The sequence below is a fragment of the Topomyia yanbarensis genome, chromosome 2 (assembly GCF_030247195.1).
Source record: "Topomyia yanbarensis strain Yona2022 chromosome 2, ASM3024719v1, whole genome shotgun sequence".
Lineage (NCBI taxonomy): Eukaryota > Metazoa > Arthropoda > Insecta > Diptera > Culicidae > Topomyia > Topomyia yanbarensis.
The window spans coordinates 419,240,384-419,254,530 of NC_080671.1; the positions used below are offsets into that span (position 1 = coordinate 419,240,384).

At 38.4% G+C, this 14,147-nt stretch overlaps 1 protein-coding gene across 3 annotated transcripts in view; it reads right to left on the bottom strand.

Annotated features, from left to right (window-relative positions):
• Positions 1 to 233: 233 nt before the first annotated feature.
• Positions 234 to 14,147, bottom strand: part of LOC131685214 (protein peste) — a 48,398-nt gene continuing 34,484 nt past the window's right edge. For all 3 annotated transcript variants that reach the window (XM_058968781.1, XM_058968783.1, XM_058968782.1), the window contains exons 4-7: positions 2,095 to 2,301; positions 1,521 to 2,027; positions 1,385 to 1,458; positions 234 to 1,290 (exon numbers count right to left, since the gene is read on the bottom strand). In XM_058968781.1, the coding sequence (XP_058824764.1) occupies positions 888 to 1,290; positions 1,385 to 1,458; positions 1,521 to 2,027; positions 2,095 to 2,301 (1,191 nt within the window). In that variant the 3' untranslated portion in view covers positions 234 to 887. The remainder of the gene's footprint in view (positions 1,291 to 1,384; positions 1,459 to 1,520; positions 2,028 to 2,094; positions 2,302 to 14,147) is intronic.

The following is a 14,147-nucleotide window of genomic DNA, read 5'->3' on the forward strand; positions in this document are numbered from 1 at the left end:
AGTGGCGTAGCGAAAAATTCGGTTTGGAGGGGGTTTTGATTAAATGATATTTCCAGAAAGTTTACTCATGCTCCATTGGAATCGAAAAAGGTCCCACGACATTTGAGAATCATTCATTAGGTAATGACCTTGCAACAGCACGCACGTCACTATCAATCGTCACTTGTGTAATTTACCCCGAAATGCTGTGATATATTCATTCACTTGGTTTGTTCTGCTTTATTTTTGTTGCTTTTGATTATTAATTTTATTATTTTATTAATGTTCCAAATATAACGTTAAATGTATAAAAACCTGGAATATCCGCTTCTTAAATAGGCAAACCTGTTGATTGTCTTTCAAATGCAGACTATCAAAGTAACTACTAGAAACCCCCGTTGGATTTTGTTTTCGATGCCATTAAAAGCCAAATGTATTCCGTCATCTGGTTGGCATATTCGAACTAATCTCAGTTTCTCTTCTTCAAACGAAATACATGGCGTTAAATTACCTTTCCCTCCAACAGAAGTGGAAATATAGGTCTATTGGTATTGCTTTACTATAAATCTAAATAGTAGTTTGGTACTTTGCTTCAATGGCGCTTATATTTCAAGGTAACCAACGTTTACACTTAACCTAAATGAGGAATCCTTACATGTCCCATAGTCGTTACTCTCCACAGGACTTTGATCGTTAATTTTTTTAGCTCGGACCAAACGCGCCAGTCGATTGTCATCTAGCCTGTCAACACCTGGTGAAGTGTCAGCAATACAATTAAGGCACCTACAAACTATTGCTTTTAACAGTAAAATTAGAGAACTGGATGGCTTCTTCCCCCTCCCCAACGATAGCGAAAGAAAGTCTTTTTGGTAGGATATCCGTTGCTGCTCATCCGACGACGGCTCGTCTCACGTCTTCGTGACTCCATTCTCACTAACCAATCGAACCGAACTGGTTTCGATCAGTGGATGCGCCTCGACGGTCTGATGTGCCTTCTTCCCGGACGCTTCCATTTCCTTCTCCATCGGCAGCAGGATGGTCGTCTTGGCTAGATTCTGCTGCAGCAGCACTTTTTCTGTGGCGGCATCCTTAACGGCGTCACGCCGTCGCTTCGGGTGGAACACAAAGTGTTCGACCGGGATCCACGCAATCATCACGGCTCCCAGTACGAGCATCACAATGCCGCAGATGCGGGCCGTCGTCGGAATGCTAAGGGCCTGAGCAATCTCACCGGAAAACTCCGGCTGCATCGTAACGTGCTGCTCGAACCAGAGCACCGGAAGGAAGACCCGTTCCACGTCCTCATAGAGGCTGAAAAGAGACGAGAGATGGTTTGAGAATCATTGGGGCGGTAAGTTAATGTAACATTTCAATCTGGCATGGCGCAATAATGTATTCAACTTACGCAATATTTGGATGCGATTCCACAAGAATATTCAACTGCAAACGAGCCGCCACGTCCAAAGGAATGCCAGTAGTCTGCAACAAAGATTAAAATTCTTTATACTGATATCGAATTCTAAACACAATCTCTCATTTACCGGTTCCATTGTCATATAGAACTGATGCTTGCTCCGATCAGGACTCAACCCCTCCACCTGGTTCAGATAGTACTCATCGGCTCCGTAGAAATGCGGGAACGACATGAACACCGGTGTTCCATACCGGCAAGACGAAATATTCAGCACTCCCGAGGGCACGATCTCACCCGAACTGAAGCAAGCCGTCTCCGGGAATGCCGATCCGTTGTCTACTGTGCGCGGTCCACCGGAATATTTGTACCCCTTGATGCCGGCAATTTGCACTTCCCGTTCGAAATCCAACGACAAACTGCGGCACATATCCGGTGTGAATAGTTGAATCGGAACGTCTTTGCTTAAATTTGGCGGGTAGAATTCTCCGGCGGAACCGTTCAACATGCCGCAGTGACCGGCGAAAAAGTCTGTCCGCGGTTTGTAGTTCCACTCAGCCATGGATCCGATTTTCGCTATGTTATCGACTCCAGTGTGAACATTATAGTGGCCGATCAAATCAGCAGAGTTGTTGCGCTGAATTTAACAAATAGAGGTCATGTTATTGTCAATATTAGAAATGATCGACGAAAAAGATACCAACCGTATAGAACCAGCCAACTCGATCAAACGGTACCTCGCTGGCATCGAAGAGTTGCTTCCCCATGAGAACCATGTTGTCTTCGTAGCCATCGAATAGCAGCTCGCCGGCGGTTTTCACCACGAACACATCCTGGTTGTAAAGATTCAAGCCCATCGAAACACCCTTCTGCTTAACGTAGTTCCAGGTTCGGGCTCGATTTGCTGCAGACTGCAAGTAAAAGTACAGAAATAAATATTTGATATCGTTTAAAGTGTATTCTTCTAATTATATTTAAACTAGCAACATGTTAGGTCATACTCGTGCTTTTTAGGTTTCCGAATTGCAATATTTCACCACGGTTTGATTCGGAACTGAGACAGTAATAACATCTAGTAAGAACGACATCAGCGAATAGATTCGAAAATCTCACATTCTAAAGAAGATTGCCTAACTTGATCTGTTGTTGGAAATAACTATTCTATTCTATTCTTTTCTAACCCTTACACAGCCAGTATTGAAAAGCATCCTGGAAAACACCGCAGTTATTCTTTGGTGTTTTTCTTGTCAACATTAATATTTGAAGCATATTATTTGTAATATGTCACAAATATTAAAACGGCCATGCCTACTGTGCAGAGTTGGGTTAAAAGGTGTTTCAAAACTATACGGCAATTAATTTATTCATTTAATGAATAATTTAACTAACGAATCGTTTTGAATCTTGAATGAGGAAGAAACGAGGACAACCGTACCGACCGTTTCAGTTTATAGGGGATTGGGATATATCGTTGGGAGTGACTTGGCTAAGAAGGTTAATGTTACTCCTTTGGTCCTTGGGGATGGGGCATAGGTATTTACTCCTTGCCCTGGCTCATAAGTCTAGGTTAAAGCGCCTTTACTCGCTTTGCCGGTCCATTTTGTTTCTTTCCAATAAAACACAAACACTGAGGCTAGAGCGACTAAAAAATAGAATAATGCTATTTGCATTATTCTATTCTCCAGTCGCTGAAACCTCAACGTCTGCGTTTGATTGAAAAGAAACAAAATGTAACAGATACACTTCATCTAATTTCATGCTATAAGAATCACAATGGCTGTCTGTGAAGCAAATAATCTATTACTTGACAATGGTGTTCATTTTTTAAATGTTTGGTAGGCAACTTTCACTAAAGCGGTCTGATGTTGATGATACAACTCGACCGGATTCACTGCCACTAGGTATGCCACTTCTCGTCCTAGCAGGTGGTAGTACCGATGTCTTGGTCAGGCGGGAGGAATCCTACAGAGCATCATCGGAAACGGAAGCCATTATATTCAACTCCCTATTCCATCAAGTATGCTCCCGGAATGGAAACATTCTTGATGGACCCAGGTTGTTGGCGGAACATTCGAAATGCATCTGGTTACGCTCCATTGAAGGAAAGGTCATGTGGTCATGTCTTCAAATAAAACCAGTCCGTTGTTTTGTTATCTTGTATCACCCTTCTCCTCTACAAACTCCTCCCACGAACACCGCTGCATATTCAGAAAAGTACCAGTAAACCTCACTGCAGCACTGCCATGAAACCCCTGTTTCTGATTACCACTATGGCAATGAGCCCAATAGAACCCTCCAAGACAATAAATAACAAAAACGAAAGTCCAGAACACCTCCCACGGCATGAGAGCAGGAATCCAATAGATCGATCCCTGGTTCCAGTCGCTTGATGCCACACGGTATCTAGGCTGATTTGATCCAGAGCAAAAGTGTTATCAACCTATTAGTGGTCTATATTCCCTCGCCAAGTTTTAATGAAATAATTGAGCAATATAACAATCGCTAAAAAAAGATAGAAGATATAACTAGAACGGGCTCACCAGTAATAAAGGTCCAAAAAAATTTCACTCCGCTACCATCACTTGGGACTGTACTATTCCAGTAGCGAAGAGCCCTTCTCCTCTTACTCCTAGTTGCGTCAGTCGTCTCCGAAAGGTATTTTTACTATTACTACAAATTATTTTTCCCGACATTTAAAATTTTCACCGAAAAACAAATTGACAACAACGACAAGTTTTAGCACCCGACGCACATGGCTACTACGATCAATCTTGAACCTGATCTGTTGTTGGAAATAACTGGAAACAAAAACAGTTAAATTGGAGAAGAAAACTCAAGACGCAGACGCAGAGACAGTGGTGAATCCAGAGGGTGGTATTGACATATGGACCATTCCGGAATATTCAACTTGTTGAGAAATTTTAAATTGGGAGAAGACGTAACTGTGTTCTTCACCATTTTTATAAAGGATACACACTGTGCCAACTTTAGTGCAAAAAATAAAAAATTGTGTGCAGGATATGACCACAGTGACATTAAACATGAAACTTTTTTTAAAAGCGTGTAATATAATTCTCGAATGAATTTTAATCCATCACAACTATCTACTCCAGCTCTAGCTATCTCTCCTGTTCTCATATGTTACAATTTACTATACACCCCCGCCATTAAAACATAATTTATTGAAGGTCATTTGACAGCAACAAAATTCTAAAACCAAATACAACACCATGCTCTCTGCTATACTTTTAAACTAATCTATTATATTAATTAATAAATTATCTCGCTAGTTGATTCAGGCCCGTGCGCAGGAAATTCTCATAGGGAGGGTTTGGATTTTTTACGTTTCTTATTAAAGAAATATATAAACCCTTAACCTTTGAAGTTTTTTCCGAGGTCTGGAGGACCGAGCCTTGTGTACCCATTGACTCAGCTCAACAAATTGGATAAATGTCTGTTATCGAGAAGGAATCTCCAACAGACACCACTGCCTGCCTGCTGGCTCGTGGTAGGTCGGATTGGTATGTAGTGATTAAGCCTACCGACTAAACCAGGGTGCCACTAGAGGAGAGCTTAAGCTGCGATTAACTGCTACTAATACACCACCTCCAGTAGATTTACGGCTATTTCTAAGGTTCCGGTCGCAACGAAAAACCTCATATCCAGTACCGAACACCTGACTGGAAAGCGTGTCATCGTTTAACGACGTTTCGACGAAGACGATGATATCAAAACATATTCCTCAACGGTTGAATTGATACCACCAATAGTTGCAGCTTGTTCCGCGTTATCAAAGGCTGGAAATCGAAGAGTTTTGAGGCAAATAAGATCTCACAGATGCTTCATATTTGCCTGCTGTAGGTTTGTGGAAGACCCCTCATCCCAACTACACCACAGGACCAGGACAACTGCTGGTCGCTGGCTGGAGAGGCTCGACTGTGATGGGTGGGTTTCCTCAGGACTGGTGGCAAGTGTGCGCCCCGGTGACCGGGAAAGCGAGGATTGTATTCGATGCAGTTGGGCTAGGTACCACTCCTGAACGCTGGCATAAAGGTGGCGTCTGATACCGATAGGAACTTATCGCAACTGACGGTGAGCTGGAATCGAAGAACATTTCGGTGCTAGAAGGTTTCGAAATAGATGGATACTTGCAGCAGTACAAAGCTTAAAAGACCCTTTTTCCACTCCCGCACACAGGACCGGGAAGACTGGTGAATGCTGGCTGCAGTAGCTGGACTGTGGCGGGGGGATCGAGGGCTTCCATAGTACAAGCAGCGGTGCATCCCGTAGTCCGATGTAACCTATTGACGAAATCTATCCTGTCTCTGCTGGTTGAAGTTAAAGTCGCGAACCAGCACTCCAGTTGGCCAAGTAGACGCTCTGAGTGATACGTCCTTCAGTTCACTGGGAAGCTCGACTCGGAAGGAAACAAAATTGAGTTTTTTCGGATTAGCATCCTTCTTAACCAACAAGATTGCTTTGGGTGTATTGCTTATTCCCAGGCATTCTTCGGTCATGGCGACGATATCATCCACTGTATGCCCGCTCACAGCAACTGTTCTGATTTCCTCCTGAATTTCTCGAGTACCACAGACAGCGGCTGCAGTGGCGCGAATTTTAGCGTAATTCTCGCCACTTCTTTTTGGAGTAGGTAGATCCCCCGGAAGTCGCTTGATGGACAGCCCCCCTTTGAGCTACAGAACCAGAATTAGCCGGAAAATGTGTCTCAATGCGGTCGGAGAGATTAGACACGACTGCGTTCAGGATATCCATCCACTTGTTGAAACTGCAAGCACAATTGTCGCACAGCCAGTACAAGTTCTTATTAAATCCAGACAACAAGTCTAGAGCAGATCGCAGCATACCAGGAATGCAAGTGCGGTGAAAAACCGATCCACAAATGCCACGACATGTAATTTTCTCGATCTCATTGACAGGAGAGTCACATGTTATGCAAGCAGAATTCATTGCTACTTTCTATCCGCCTTTTTGACGTGTGGCACTTTTCGCTAGTCGCCTGCGTTGGGTGTAAAATTTAGTGGGTGAATCCACAGTGATGTAAACAAAATCGCGAGATAAACGAAGAATCACTACAGAAAATCTTTGGTTTTTCGCTTCAAATACACAAACCAACACAAAACTTTGCAGAAGAACACGGCACGGTGAACAAATATTTTCGACTACAACGGTAATTTGATGAGTTATTCACACAAATAAAACACAACGAAAAATCAAAACAGTACAGCACGTCTGCTTCGTACACTGTTAAAATCGAATGAATGGTACTAGTTGTCTCTTTCGCTCTATTGTTTATTGCGTTGAAAGTTGGATTTTTGATGCACTTCGCCATCACAGTTTTTCCACGGTTGCCAAATAAAATGATACGAAATCGACAAACAAATATTTTTTTCGATCAAAGTTATTATAAAAACCGCGAGACTGGCAGCCATGCAAACCCAACAGCTACACGGTAAAAAATTGACACGTTTAATCCAAATGATAATGCACTTGAATCATATTGTCTTCTATCACTACCAAACGAAGTGATTTAGTTTTGATTTTCTAATGATTCACAATCCGCATCAATGTGATCTAGCCTTTGAAAACTATTTAATTGAATCCACGTTTACATTGATATGTATATCTGTTGAATTCGCACCACTGTACAAATCTATTGATCTTGAATAGATTAATCTTTCTTCAAGTTGTCAAAAGTACCAGCACGATAATATCTCCAATAAATAACAAATAAATGTTCACAAATCAGAGCGCAAAGTGAAAAACCGGCATTCCCTGATTATTTTAGAGCGTGAGTGCTATACGGTTTTATTGTGGTCAATTTTATTTTGCATTTATTTATTTTCGATTACGGTATATATAGATAAATCGTAGGGGAAATCTACATGATTCAATACACGATCACTCAACAGCAATGGGCCAAGCATTCCAAATTGAAGTGATTTACTGTTGGTTTCGTAGTGCTTGGATATGACCTATTCCAATGGTTTCGCTAATAAACATCTTATGATCCAAGAGCCTAACGACCTGTTCAGGGTATAATCCAAACAATATGTGGAATCGTTGGACTATATGGGTTAAAGTTCGCGTATAATTTTTTTATTAGGGTTGGCACATCGTATTGTAATATTTGGCAAGTACAGTTATGACCCGTTTTTATCAACCAATCGAAAAAATTTAGTTGATAAAACGGGGAAGTTGATAAAATCGGGAAATTTTTTTTATCTTCTTTCTTCCATCCTACATAATTAGAAGCAACCTGAGAACTATCTTGATTTGTTAGTTTACAGAAAAATTAAACCTAATGCTCTATCAGTGCTAAACATGAATTTAACCGAACCGTCCGACAATTGTCTAATCCAACTTCCAAGCATAGAATCGATCTGAAATTTTGCAGATAGTCTCATTATGAATGACAATGTATTCCGTCAACGAAATTTAACAGTAAATCCACTTAAAAGCGCGATACAGAAATTATTCTTTGATTAATTAGGCACAGAGCATTCGTGGTTCATTGCCAAAAAATATTCATTTTTGAATTCTCAAAGCCCCCCCCCCCCCCCCCCTCTCATATTATGACAAATGTTAAAGTAAGCTCAGATGCCAAATTTCACATCATTTGCACAATTCAAGACCCCCGCCCACTCCGCTTGAAATTTTTGAAATTGATGCTATGGGAAAATACGCAGAAAAAATATATTAAATGCTATAACTTTTGAGGAAGCACTCAATACATTACAATCCATACCTCTTTTTAAAGGAAATAACTTTGGTATTTCAATGTTTATGTTTCTTGAAAAATGCGAGAAAGCGGGATAGTGGGTCATTTTGTCCCCAAAATCCCCTATTGTCAATATTTTTTCTACTCCATGATGCAAATCATACATATTTTGCAGTATGTCTAATGTGGGATAGTCTCAGAAATCGAACGGAACCTTTTTTGGCCTTTGTCCGGATACGAGGGGTTGGGGTTACAGAGCCTTTTGTCATTCATGTTGGATTTTGTCATCTTCTCGTGCATACATCTCTATTATTCCTCAGTCAATTTTCATGAAATGTGCCTTGTTGAACGTGGAAAGTTCTTGGGAATGAATGGGATAGATTCGAAACATCGGATTTTTTGACGTTTACTCTACAAATCACATTTTTTTCATTAAATGTCCTAATACCTCAACTTCTCCTATTTTCCTAGGAATGAAACTTTTCTTATGTGTTTTCTAAGGGTATTTAACACTAAAAGTAGTACATTTAAAAGGAATGTATTGCTAAATGGAATTAATATGTGCGATTTGATGATAAAAGTGTGGAATCGAGATCAAAACTCAGAAATTTTGATATTTCTGAATTTTACCGGTGGCTGGTTTATTTTTGTTTTATTCCTAAGGATTTTCCACGTTCAACAAGGTACATTTTATTAAAATTGATTGAGAAATGATAGAGATATATGCACGAGAGGATGATAGAGTTTAATATTAATGGATAAAAGCCCTATAACTTCAACTTCTCGTGTTTGCACAGGTCGGAAGGGTTACGTTCGATTTCTGAGATTTTTTCACCTTGGAGGAATTGTGGAATAAGTATGATTTGCATCATGGAGCAGAAAAGTATAAAAATAGGGGATTTAGGGAACAAAGTGACCCAGTGCCGAGAGACAGAGGTGTATCCATTTAAATACTATGGTCGGGTTGAGCTTGGTTATGTGGCTTTCGTTTCGGTTGGTGTGTTCCTACTTACTAGTGAATAAGTCAATCTGCTTGGATGATATAGGAGATAACAAAAGAGAACAGAAATCTTGTTAGCTGATTCAATTCGAAGTTTGTTTAGCGATAGCTCAAGCGCGCTGGCAGAAGATCGTTTTAGAGGGGTAGACAAACTAGAGAACAGATATCATATTCTTAGAGACAAATATGCGCTAAATTGTGACCTCCGGACCGGTATTCACAGACTTTCCGCCAAAATAGTTTTTGGTTTAAATTTTGTTTGCAATTTGTCATGAGCTACAACAATATTATTAAGCATACAATACTTATTGAATACGGCGTCTCTTTCAATTGTTACGTTCACCACGGATAATATGTGAAAGTTTGTTAGTTTATCACGAAAACCTCTGCATTGATTTTTGTTTTGAAAATTTAAGCAAAATATAGTTCTAGTTCATCAATTAACTTAAATAGGACAAAATTGAGTAAACTCCACTACATTTCGACTACTACCACCTTCAGGACCTACTACCTTGATTAAACATAATTAGAAAATCGTAAGCCTGAATTGCTGGTATAAAAGAATGAGTTAAAGGGGGTTGATAAAATCGGGTACAAAAAGTTAATAAAATCGGGGGTGCATAAAATCGGGAGTTTATAAAAACGGGTCGAAACTGTAGTGCGAATTCAACAGTAAATTACTTTACATCAACGTGACGATTTTTTACCGTGTAGTAAAAGTAAGAAGAAGTCTGTTTTTGACACTTTTCAATGTCAAAATTCTGTCAGGTCAAAGGAGTTGCACTTTTGATCACACTTTTGATTCATCACACTTTCAAACTGTGCAGTTCGATTTGGTGTGAACTGTGCAATACCTATCATCATCATTGTTGACTCATTTTGCTTTGTGCGCTTTGGTTCAATGTTTGAGGCGAATGAAGGTATATCTAGAAAAACTCTAGAAATAGAACTGCGGAGAGAAAAACAGTATTTTTGGCTACGTATACCCCGGCATTGTATCGCAACACGTCCAATGTTTTAAGGATAGGCAATGTTCGATTGGATTCATCTTTTGACAGCTAAACGCGAATCCAATCGATCCAAGATGGAGTCTCCGCAGTTCTCTTTCTAGAGTTTTTCTAGGTATATCTAATTTGTTGACAGGGTTACCATATTCACAGATTTTTCTGCAATTTCACAATTTATTTTCACACTTTTTGATCACAGATTCTTTTTCACAGATGGCAGATTTTTGCCATTTTGATGTGAATTTCACAGGTTTTTGGAAATATTATGATTTTTCACAAATTTTTCGGAAATTTGTCACAGATTTTTTTCCTGTTTAAGTTATCACAGATGGTAAAAAGATATTTTTGACCGAAACACAGATTTCAATATGGCATCCCTGTTAGCGGTTGCATGAGTAACCTGCATGATAGCAATCTGTGCTTCCGTTGCGCAAAGACGAAAACTTTCTTAGCAACAAATTTACGCAAATCGACGGAAAGCACAACGAAAGTTTATTATTTACGTTCGATCAATTCACTGATTCTTTTCCACTTCACGTGATTCATTTCCCCTCAGCCTATCCTGTTTTGATTCTGCTAATAGGTACATACTACAAAGCCTATTTAGGAATGAATACACTCGAAAAACCGTTGCAAAATGCATCTAAGTCCATATATAAAATTGTTTTTGATTCTTGTATATTTATAGTATCGATATATGATTAAGACCACTGCATTCGCTACATTTGTATGCATTATTTAGGAAAGTTACAATAATGGCAAAATATAACCAGAAAGCTTGGGCTTGGATATGTAACATTCGATGTTGATTGGTTGTGCTTAAACTATACGTAAGAAATATATTTGATTTATTATGACTCTAAATGTACTAAGAAAATAAATATTTTACATTAAGTAGTATAGTCCTACGTTTACAGTTCGTGCAACCCCATAGGACTGCCCCTTGTAGGTTTTCTCTTTGATTTTGATCTAAATGCTTTCTAAATTTTAAGGAATTAGAAGAAGTACGCTTCCCGCAACTGCCAATGGATCAATGGTTTAATAAAAAAAAGTGTAGGGATTTACAATCTAGTAAATCCCACGCAATTAAATCCAATTTTTTGACCAAGGACTACGTCTTTGTTTTCGATATGGGGGTGCACATTGCAAATTCAACATAATTGGTATGTAACGAAAAGGGGTCAGGTTTTAAACGCTTATAATTCAGCCATCTCCCGATAAATTTTTAAATTTTTTGCGCATATCGCTCGGAATTATTTCTAAGACCATATTCCAATAGATAAACCCAAAGATTTTTGATATCATGCCATTAAAAATTTAAATTATGTATGACACAGTCAAAACCCCACGCATTTACACACAGAAGGCTGCGCTTCCCTAGTCTGGCACGACAGATGTATGTACCTAATGTGCAACGCTTCTATGAATATCGTCATCATCGACTATTTAAAGAACAGATTTGGTCGAACAAGCTCCTCTCTCATGGAAGATTGGAAAATAAAAAATAATGGGTACCGTTGTAGTTACGCGCACTGGTTTTGTAGTTCTTATGTATTTTTGCGCTGAAGTGAAAAGCGCTACAGTTTTCGTTGGAACGCTACTCCGGTGCACAGCCATCGAAAACGACATTATAAATATACAAAGATAAACAAAGCCTTGGTGCCTAATTCCGTCGCGGAAATTTGTCGGATACTAGTTGGAACTCTAACACCGACTGGTCATACTTTAACTACACGTTGACAGATTAAAAACTTTTCCAGTAGACAAGTACATCTTCCATCAATAAGATGCAATACGAACAATGTAATATAGAGCTGTCCTACTGAATTTATCATCATTGGGGAACTGTGCAGAATTCATTGAAACTTGTTTTAAAGAACGATATTGCATTCGTTAGTTAACCTATTTCAACTTATTTTCCTTCACCTGTTAGATTGTTAGATAGTGTAGGCATCTGGGATACCTAGAAACCTGTTGTGATAGTGCGAGTAGAGAAAATACACTTGCAACTCATAAAAGTGAATCATTAGGACTTCAATGTATTGTCATGCTTTATAAGTAAGTATGAACAATGCATCTGATGTGAAATCTACCGGATGTACATAAATTAATAAGTAAAAAGTATCTTATAATTGTTAGAATAAATTATCGTGACAACCTTCCAAAAACGCCCTGAAGGTCATACATCAAGAATTCATCAGATGAGCTAAAAAATTCGATAGCTAGTCCACTATACCGCGCGTTATAAAACTTTATCGCCAAAGCCAGACTGATGATAAAGATTTATCCTCTATTACGGAAGAAGGATAAGATCAAAGTCCATATGGAAGCGATAAACGAAAGAAGGAAAAATTAGAATCGTTCCTCCAACAATGTAGGAAGAAATATACGCATGCTATATTAACGATAGGCACTGAATAGGTATTAGGGCATTGCAAAAAAAAACTTTTTTTTGAATTCTCAAAGGCCCCCCCTCTCATATTATGACAAATGTCGAAGTAAGCTCAGATGCCAAATTTCACATCATTTGGACAATTTTAGACCCCCGCCCACTTCGCTTGAAATTTTTTGAAATTGGTACTATGGGAAAATATGGAGGAAAAATACATTAAATGCTATAACTTTTGAAGTACCAATCAGAAAATTACAATTTATACCTCCTTTGAAAGGAAATAATCTAAGTATTTGAATGAAGATATATTTGTCTCTTGAAAAATACGGGAAAGTGGGGTAATGGGTCATTTTGGCATCAAAATCCCCTATTTTTAATGATTTTTCTGCTACGTGATGCAAATCATACATATTTTGTAGTTTTTCTAATGTGAAAAAATCTCAGAAATCGAACGGAATCCTTTTGACCTTAGTTCGAATACGAAAAGGTGGGGTTATAGGGCTTTTTGTCAGTCATATTAAATTTTATCATTTTCTCATGCATATATCTCTATTATTCTTCAATCAATTTTCATATAATGTAACTTATTGAACGTGTAAAATTCTGAGGAATAAAACAAAAATAAAAACGTTAAAGGTAAAATTCAGAAACATCAAACTTTTTGATACTTACTCTACAAATCTCATTTTTTTCATTATTTGTCCTAATACCTCAACTTCCCCTATTTTTCCAGGAATGAAACTTTTCTCATGTGATCCCTAAGCATATTTTACACTAAAAGTAGTAAATTAAATAAGAATTTTGATGTTAAATGGAGTTAATATGTGCGATTTATCATAAAAATGTGAAATCGACACTATATGTCAGATAATTTAATGTTCCTGAATTTTACCGGTAACGAATCTATTTTTGTTATAATCCTTAGGATTTTCCACGTTCAACAAGGTATAGTTTATGAAAATTGAGTGAAGAATAATAGAGATATATTCACGAGAAAATGATGAAGTTTAATATGAATGTCAAAAGGCCATTTAACCTCAACTTCTCGTATTTGGACTAAGGTCAAAAGGGTTCCGTTCGATTTCTGAGATTTTTTTACATTAGAAAAACTACAAAATATATATGATTTTCATCACGGAGCAGAAAAATCATTAAAAATTGGGGATTTTGGGGCCAAAATCACCCAGTACTCCACCTTACCGTATTTTTCAAGAAACAAATATATCTTCATTCAAATACTTAGACTATTTCCTTTCAAAAGAGGTATAAATTGTAATTTTCTGATTGGTACTTCAAAAGTTATAGCATTTAATGTATTTTTCCTCCATATTTTCCCATAGTACCAATTTCAAAAAATTTCAAGCGAAGTGGGCGGGGGTCTAAAATTGTCCAAATGATGTGAAATTTGGCATCTGAGCATACTTTGACATTTGTCACAATATGAGAGGGGGGGCCTTTGAGAATTCAAAAAAAAGTTTTTTTGCAATGCCCTAATAGGTATAAGGCATTCTCTCCTAGCTTCAAATCCACAAGTTATCATTAATGGTGGAAAACGTTGTTAATCCTCTCCGCGAGAGGATAAATCAATAGTAATTCTTCAAAAGGGCTAATGAGACTTT